We start from the raw sequence: 9,267 nt of genomic DNA on the forward strand, positions 1-9,267 counted from the left end.
AGGTTGGGTGCTTTGTCCTTGGCCACCCAGACAGTAAGGGGCACCGCTGAACTGTAGGGATAGGGATCTACATACATTTCCCAGGCACCTCTGCCCTCCAGCTGCCATATGTGGAGACCTGGCCAAAGGGACGCCCTGGCCGGAGAGGGGGAGGCAGGCACTGGTGAGAGGCCAGGTGTCTCTCTTCCTGCCCTTCAGGAGGTATCTTCTCTGTGTCTCTACTTCCTCCCAGAAAAGCCGCTTTGCTCAGGGTCCCTGTGGCCCCAAGGCAGGTCTGGCATGACCCTGGCATCTGTGGAGTGGCCCACATCCCCCTGGGACCATTGCTGCCCTCCTCTTTGTCCTGTGGCTCTGAGGATTGTCATACCTTCCTGCTGTTACCAGTTCTGAGATGACTCACCATACTCCTGGCTTCTCAACTCTCCTATCACCTGGAAGCCAATTGTCTACATTAAACACCCCCCATTTTGGGGTTCTTACATTTATTTCACTTTCCCTTGCTGGCCTTTGCTGTCTTGCAAGGTCATGTTCTACACCAGGGGTGTGCAACCTTTTGGCGTCTCTGGGCCACACCGGAAGAAGAAGAGTTGTTTTGGGCCACACATTAAATACACAAACACAATCAAAAACTGGTGAGCAAAAGAAAAGGTTTTAAGTAAATTTGTGAGTTTGTGTTGGGCCGCATTTGTAGCCGTCCTGGGCCACATGTGGCCTGCAGGCTGGACACCAGCCGTCCCTATGTTAACGTTGTGTGAATTCTTCCCCTTGCAGTAACTTACCCGTACTGCCGATGGCTAGGACAATGCATTGCTCCACATGTCCTCCTGTACTCTTCATCAGCTTCTTTAAGATGGAGCTTAAAGCAGGATCTTCGAGATGATGGCGTGGAGCCGCTGGTTGCTACCAACCTGTTCAGGTGCTGGTTTGCACTTGCCTGCACCAGTGTGTGTGATGCCTCCTAGCTCTTTGACTTGTCACTGTTGTTTGAGCTCAATTATGTCTCTAAAAAAAATGATGTAGGTGAGGAAACAGGAGAAACAGAAGCTTTCCCCAACTATAACCACGAACTACCTTTTCTCCCGGAAGGGTGGCGCACCGAAGGCCTTTAGTTGGCACCATAGACGGAGGCAGACATTCTGTCTCGTCAGCGTGCCAGGCCTTCCTGACGTTTAAACGTCAGCGGAGCACTTCATCCCATTTGCCCTGCTTTGCGGCATTTATGTGTCTGACAGGTGCCTGAAGGCATCTAAGCTCTGGCACCTGCTGTAGAAGATACTGTCCTTCCTATTGTAGACAACACAGCTGAGGGCCCACCCAGACCAGCCCGTCAGACCCCTGTGGGGGGAGTCTGGGGCATCACAGGCGATTTTGAGAGTTGCCACATTGGAAGGAGGACCACGGGCCCAGAGGAAGCCGGTCTCCTACTGGTGGGGGCAGTCACCTGGCTGAGAGACGCAGGCCCAGCCCGGAGGCTGGTCCCCGACCGCGATCCACGGGTCTCTCCTGGCAGCACCACGGTGACGCAATCGAGCGAAACGTGCCGCTTTTCTGGCTCCTTCACCCTGCTCCCCTGTGCGGGGCTCCACACCTAGTGCTGAGCTCCACGCCCCAACACTCAGTTCCGTGAGTCACCGTGGCTCTTGGCCGTCAGCTGCTCAGGAGATCGGGAACCGGGAGCTCGGGCAGGCAGCCCCGGGAAAGGCCCCTGCTCTGCCTCGCCTGCTCTGCCTGACCGTGGGAACTGGCCTCCCTGGAGCCTCATCTGCCCCTACCACCCCCACCTGTTCTCCCAGGGACTCTGGCTCCTGCCCTGCTTTGCTCACGTGGAAGGAAGAGATGTGAGTTTTATGAAAGGAATTGGACAGACAGCTCGTCATGAAAGGCAGAGGGTGCTGAAGCATGGTCCTTCCTTCTGGGATTCCTTCAGTTTTAATGCTCTTGCCTCCAGGTGCTGGTGCCCACCCAGGACCACCCATAGAGGGGGGTCTCACCGAAGCCAGTCCTCCCTTCCCTTCCCTGCCCCAACCCCTGCTCCCGAGTGGAGCCAGCCTGAGTCCTGGGCCCTGACTGCATCCTGGGAGGGCTGGTCTAAGCCACCCTTCCTGACACCACACACTGGGCTTGCTCTTCACTTCCTGCATTTCTTCATCCCTGTTTCCTTTCCTTCCTTCCTTCCCTGCCTCCTCCCTCTCTCCTTCCACAGTTGTGCAGTAGACATTGAGCTAACCATTCAAGAACTAGTGATGCCCACAACACAGGCTCAGGGCTGTGAAGGAGGCAGGTGAGGGTGATGGATGAGGGGACAGCAGGTGCAGGGCAGGTGATGGACACCAGCTGCAGGGAGCACAGGGGAAATGTCCAGCCCACAGGGGCAACTCCCACCTCCTGAGACAGGACAGCAGGGGTGGACGCCGTGAGAAGTTCAGTGGTGTGGTGGGTCCAGGAAACAGAGCCCAGGGAGCTGGGGGATTCCAGATGGCGAGGGCTGCTTGGCGCCAAGGAGGAGACAGTTGTAGCTGGGGCTTTCCCAGGAGTTTGGTGTGAGGGATCTCAGAAAACATATCCCATGTTGGGGAGCTCAGGGCTCACCATGGGGGCAAGGGGCAGCCTCAGGCAGGTTTGCGGTGGAGGGTGCTGACTGGTGCTTCGCAACATCTGGTTTGACTGCAGAAAGCAAGGTGAGGTGGTGCTGGTCCCCCGGGCCAGCTGGCCTTGGCCCCAGCTTCTCCATTCTGCTCTTAGACCCTCACCTGGTATGAATCCGCACCCAGGGGCTGAGGCCAGGCTGGCTCTCAGCAGACCCCAGGCTCCGCCAGCCCTCCCTGTTTCCCACTAGTGCATCTCACCTGCTTGGGGCCCCAGCTACCCACTCGTTGTGCAAAGCCCCATTCTTGGGGGGGAGAGGCACAGAGCCACTCCCCGGCTACATCAAGTTTATCATTTCCGCTGCCACCTCCTGCACCACGTGGACCCACCGTGGGGTCAGGCGTGCTTTGCCCCACCCTTTGCCCTCTGGGAGATCTGGCTCCTGAGCCTGACCCTCCCCCAGCTCCACGGGAGCCTGCAGAGTCCCAGGGCCCAATAAGACCATGGCCAAGGCCTGTGCGGCTGGTGTGAGCCAGGCTTCTGTGTCTCCAGTTCCTCTCAGGTTTTCAGGCAGAGAGATCCAAACAGCAGATTCAAACCTCTCCCTGGTGTCCCAGCAGAAGGGCTGCCACCTGTTCACGCTACCAAGGGACAGAGGGACGTGGGGCTGTAGACAGAATTCCCGACTGGCAGGTGTTCCCACACCTAACGCGCCACAGACATGGTGGCCCCACATCCTCAGACACCTGTTCCAGCCTGCCTGCCTCCTGCCCCCACGGGAGGACAGTTGTCCTTCATCTCTTAGTGATGCTCAGTCTTTGGCTGACACATCACCATGTCGAGGGGATTCCTCTCATGCGCGCTGTGGCCGTGGGAATCCCATACCTCTCTTCCTTCCTTGCCCAAATCTAGGGTTGCAGAAGTCTTGGCAGAAGGCCCCACCGCTTCACACAGCCGCTGCAGCCCCTCCTGCCCACCTTGAGCTGCGTGGGCCTGGGCTGGCTTCCTCACCTGTCTCTAGAGCCCAGACACTGACCCGCCCCCCCGTCCCCCACTGCAGATCAAGGGTGTCATGGGAAAAGCAATCCATTGTCTCCTCCTGACACAGCTGTGACCATGCTGACTGTCACATGGTCACTTACGAAGTGCGGAGAGCTATAAGGACATTGGGCAAACATGGCTTCCTGGTTATTTCCCAGGTGGGAGGCTGCAGGCCACTCTGGGGCCCTACCTGGGCTCGCCCTGGACTTGCTACCCAACCACAGGCAGGCCTCTGCAACCTTCAAATCGGCGTGGAGAAAGTCTCTGGCAGGCGTGAACAGATTCCCCCCCCCCCCCTCCGAGCTTGTGGCTCTGGGCCAGTAGCCTCACACCTCTGAGCCCCAGGTGTCTCGTGCGTGACGTGGACACTGGTGGCTGCTTCGCAGTTGACTGAGCCGGATGCAGGCAAAGTGCTCAGCCTGACGCTGGGGCAGAGGAGGCTCTGTGAGCACCAGGCAGCGGGGAGAGGGAGCACTGCAAGGAAACCTTGAGAGCGTCCCCCTGGGTCCCTCGGTGTTGACACCAGAATTCCTTCGGATCTGGATGCCCTGGGGGACCTGCAAGCTACCCCGCGCCCCTCCCCCCCCAGCTTGTCTGTGGGGCGGGCCACTCCCTGCATGAATTCTCAGACTGATCCAGGACAGGCACGTTCCCCTGCAGGGGAGACATGTGACTATCTGCAGCGCCCTCACCTCACCTGCACCAGCGTCCCACGGGGAGGAGACCTGGAAACCGCAGCTCCCCTGGCATCCAGCCCTGCTGAGGGCGGACAGGACTGGGACCTGCTGTCTCTGGGGCTGGGCATGGGGGTCATGACATTTCTGGTTCAAAACTGCTGAACACTCAGTGCGTGGTGCAGGCAGGTGCGCTCGTAAATCACCCACCGTGAAATGCGCAAATGCGTTGGATCTTCAAAAAGAATTTCCCTGAAGCCCAGCGCAGCCTCTCACAATGATTACAGATGGGTTCCTAGAACACTCACCTAGCGGGGGAAGTCTGTACTGCAAGGGGCCCGCCCTCCAGAAGATAATTCTGGGTTATTTTGGGTCCCCTCCTACATACAACAGAGTATTATTCTGCTTGCTGCCTGAATTCCACCGCCCCCCGCCCCCGCAGGGGAGGGTGCTTGGCGCTGGGCCCCAGGGGTGTCCAAACTGCAGAAGTCAGCAGGGGCAGGAAGCAGGCAGGCTGGGCCTTCACTATGCACAGCTCTGCTGCCGGCCTGGCCTGGCTCTCCAGTGAGCAGAGATGCACAGTGATGCTTCTGTAAGCAGCCTGACCCCGCTGTCCTCAGCGACTTCAGTTCACCCCCCCACACACCTGCGCTGGAACTCCGGGCAGGGCGGGGCTGTCTGAGACCTTGCACTCTGACCCGTGCCAGCAAAGGCAGGCTCCCTCGGCCCAACCCGACTGCGACCCCCAGCGGCTGCTTTCTTCATCTTTCTTTTTAATTTACGCTTGACATAAAATGTTAGATTCGTTTCCGGTGTGCAGCACAGTGATTGGACCTTCATATCCTTTACCAAGTGGTTCCTCCAAATTTTCCAGTACTTATCTGACGCCCTAGGTCGGTGTTACAATCCTACTGGCTGTAGTCTCCGTGCTGTACTGTACACCCCCTGACTGCCCTGTGAGCACCAATCTGTACCTCTCAAGCCCTCCCCCTTTTTCTTTCTTTAGCCCCTGGACCGGCTCCACAAGTCACTATGGAAACCGGTGGGAGGCGGCAGCGCGCCCTCTGCTGGTCACCGTCGGGATCGGCAGCTGCCTGTGGCCCAGGTAGTTGCTCGCTGTGAAAACTGCTCTGTCTGCCTTCGGGGCTTCCCGTTCTCTTAGGACCATACCAAGGTCCTTAGGGCCCTGTCCAACGCGATGCTTTTAAAAATGGGGAGATGAATGCTGCGAAGACGAAGTATTTTGTTCCATATTTCAGAGAGGCAGCGCAAAACCCTGCACTCAGGTCTTGGGGACGCTTTGTCACGGGATGGAATAAACAAAGGATCAGATCGTATAGGGTCACTGAAGACACCTAGACGGCCCTCCCTCACCTGGCCTTCATTCCCTGCCCTTCCTACCTGGCCCTTCACCCCCATCCCAAGCCTCATCCAGTGTCCCTGTGCCGCACGGTGCTGTGGGGGCCTCTTGCCCACCACCCCTGACATCACCTGGTGGAGACCCCACCTAGTGCTGCAGATGAAGCGCCAAGCCTACGCCAGCAGCCTGGTGGGTCGTGATGGGGTCTCGCACGTCTGTACCAGCTCCCTCCTTTGGTTTTGAAGGGAAATGAGGCCAAGAGAAAGGACCAGCTAGCCCACGGCGCAGGCGCAGTGGGTGATGTGAACCAGACCTGCTTCCCAGCCCGGGCCCCTGCCCTTCCCCACAGTTTTGTTTTTTCACTCTGCGTGGACAGAGGTGTTGGATGCGGACTGCTGGCACTCTTGGCAGGGTCTGTGTCTGCCTGACCTGACATGACTTGCGCTTCCCTGGGGAGCAGGCGCTCCTGCTGGGTCCGCACACCAGGTCTGGAGCGGGTCCTCTGCCCTGCCCTCCGGGATCATGGCACAGGGCTCCTCGCTGGGCCGGTGGCTCTGGGAGGCTCCGCTCCCCGAAAGCCTGTGGGCTGGTCTGAGATATACTCACAAAATCAAAGGCCCCAGATACTACTCTAAACACTCACTGAACTTGAGCTGGGACTCAGACCAGTGAGCCTAGCATGTATTCTAGGGGATTGTGGCCATAAGCTCAGCTTCTTCATGAGCCCTGGGTTCAGGCAGTGAGCTGGAATATGGAAGCAAGGAGTCTTATGCAGCTGTGAGTGTGGGAAAAACTGGCATGTGGTCTTATACATTAGCACGTTTGCTTTTATTACCTTTTCACATTTCTTACCTGGGATTGATATTCCCTGCTCTTGGGATGACTGGCTCAAAGTACGGTGTGAAGAACATGTTTGGGTGGGATCCAGAGGAAAACAAGGGGAGGGTGGATAGCTCAAGGCATCTTATGAACAGGGGCCCTACCTTGCTTTAATTGTTCAGAAGTGTGTCCTTTAGAGGTGACACAGGACAACCAGCACCTGACTGAGGAGGCATGCCAAGAATCCCACTTACAAATTGCTAACCCGGGGCAGTGCACTTAACCTTCTGACTTCCATTTTCCTTCCATCCCTACAAGGGATTGTTGTCTTAACCAAGTGGAATTACTAAGAGTAAATGTTTGAAAACAATAAAATCCTGTGACCATGTGGCCTACTGGGGTTATTACTGGAGGTGACCGGGGGAAAGAGGCCAGCTCACTGGGGTCTGGGGACAGGTAGAATGAGGCCAGGTGTTTGGCTTTGATGAGGTGTCAGAAATGGGCGGACGAGAGGCGAGGGGGCTGGCTGTAATTCTGTCCCTCCAAAGGTGAGATAGCTTAGCCGTGGTTTCAAGTTCACCCTCATCTGTGGGCAGGTAAGAGATCCTCTTTGGAACAGGGAAAAGAATAGAATATTACAAAATTCTGAGACTCTTAAAAAAAACTGAGGAAGGCAAAATGAGCAAGCTGTTAGGAAAATTCTTTCATTAGACCTTCGCCCTTGGGGCTGGATTCAATCCACAAAGGTTTATTGAGCACCTACTGTAAGCCACACATGCCGCTAAGCCCTGGGGGCCCTTGAAGGCCCCGGTGCCTTCCAGAAGCCCGAGGTTCAGGTCGCCGCCTCCGGTGATATGCAGCACCTGTTCCACGGATCGGAGCAGATGTCCCCCTTTTTCTCACCAGAACGGCAGAAAAAAAGCCTGCAGTTCCCATGACGCAAAAGGCAGATAGTATTTCGGATTCCAGGCGGAATGTCCCCTGTGGGTCCAAGAGAATAGAGTTGATATTTCCTTTGTGCAGAGAATCAAGGTGAAGCCCAGCCCACAGCCCAACTCCAAGGGTTGACTCTGTTCTTACAGTGTTGACTCTCTCTGGACAAGTTCAAGAGCAACTGAGCTTTGGTCCCCTAGCTCTAAATCAGGAATGATAATCTACATTGTTACACAACGTCAGGGCTCTCCAGCTTCCTGGGGGCAGATGTGAGTGAAGGCATTAGGGAAGGCCAGGAGGGTTTTGGGGAACCCAAATATTGTGAGAATATTTTATATTTGTTACAAGAAAAACATTATAGCTACGTGAACTGATGGATGTTAACTAGATGTACGTGATGAATAGTTTGTAATACATATAGATGTTAAATCGTTACATTGTGCACCTGAAACTAATATAATGTTGGTTGTCAATTATACATCAATTAAAAAAAATTTGTCATATGGGAATGAGAGAATTGAAAGAAAGGTCTTATGTCAGGTCTGCAAATGCCAACTGTGGTGAGTAAAAAAAGCAAAAACTCCTTGCTTTTTAGCCCCCAAACACCCACAGTGTCGGTCCTGCATGAGTTTAACAACCGTGCACCCTATCTCAGCCACAGATGAGGCCACCGTCGGATCCCGCAGCTTTTCAGGCTTGGGGAGGACAGCGAGGCGAAGGGACGGCCCCACATGCGATGCAGGAGGGAGGGCTGCCGGCCTAGTGATCTCGAGATGAGGGGTATAGCCTCACTTGTTCCAGTAACGAGTTATTCCTTCTTGGACAATGCATTTCACTGGCCACGCCTCAGTTTTCTCACCTGTCAAATGGGCTCTATGAGACCACCTCCGGGGACTGTGATTGTCATTGGCCCAGCAAAGCGTTTCCCCGGGGCGGTCTCCTCTCCCTCCAGAGTGTGGAGCTGCCACAGAAGGCCCCCAGTCCCTTCCAGTTCTGACATCCCAGTGACTGCCATCCCCTTCTAAGGACTCCTCACACTGCAAGAGCGCTTCCCATTGGTCCCAGAGCACAGGCACCCCTTTGCCTTTACTAGGACCCTGATAATCCATGGGGGAGATGTAAACAGCCCGGAGCTGAGCCCCAAGGGGTCCCCTGCACCCCGACAGCACGCAGACACACTGCAGCCCTGCACTGACGCACGTGCCTGAGTTCCCGCACCACCTCCCCCTGCCTCCCCGGTTCCTCTCTCTGGGCCAAAGGCGGCTCCCACCCTGGCTGGGACACACTTACCTGAGGTCTTTGGGACCAAACAGTGGAGAAGCGCGAACAGAAAGAGGACCTTCATGTGTGCAGTCTCCCTTGGCCCGCCCGGTCCTCCTGGGCAGGAGAGCGGATCTGCCGGCGGGTGCAGTGGAGTGGAGAGCAGACAGCATGAAAAAGGGACATTTATAGGGTTTTGGGAACACTAATCAGGCATGAGCACATTTATCTGGTCTACTGAGTAAGGCTGTGGGCAGAAGGTTCTGAATACTCTTCTGCCTAAAAATAGACAGGCTTTTCTGCTCAGAGGAGCAGGATGTGCCCAGTAACCCAGGAAACTGAGGCTGAAGTGGAGAAGGAACCAGCCACCGGGAACGGCTACTTAGCCCCAGTTCTGTGCCAGGGGACAGAGACACAGAGGGGCAGAGACGTCGTCTCTGCCTTCAAAAAGCTAAACACTCGGGCCCACTCTCACATGCCCTCCCAGCGGACAGAGGCCCGCAGGCACCAAGAGACAGGTTCAAGGCCATCTGTCGGAGCTTCCTCCCTCACAGCGGTCAACAGAACAGAAGTGTGTCACAAGAGAGTATGGGA

The 9,267-nt window shown here is 56.0% G+C and overlaps 1 protein-coding gene across 1 annotated transcript; it reads right to left on the reverse strand.

The window, feature by feature from the left end:
* Window positions 1–7,312: 7,312 nt before the first annotated feature.
* LOC112321305 (sperm-associated antigen 11A-like) lies at window positions 7,313–8,758 on the reverse strand. Its single transcript, XM_024578710.2, has 2 exons — window positions 8,704–8,758; window positions 7,313–7,461 (listed from the first exon to the last, which is right to left on the reverse strand). The coding sequence occupies exons 1-2, from the start codon at window positions 8,756–8,758 to the stop codon at window positions 7,313–7,315; spliced, it is 204 nt and encodes a 67-aa protein (XP_024434478.2).
* Between the last annotated feature and the right edge of the window lie 509 nt (window positions 8,759–9,267).

The sequence above is a fragment of the Desmodus rotundus genome, chromosome 13, assembly GCF_022682495.2.
Source record: "Desmodus rotundus isolate HL8 chromosome 13, HLdesRot8A.1, whole genome shotgun sequence".
Lineage (NCBI taxonomy): Eukaryota > Metazoa > Chordata > Mammalia > Chiroptera > Phyllostomidae > Desmodus > Desmodus rotundus.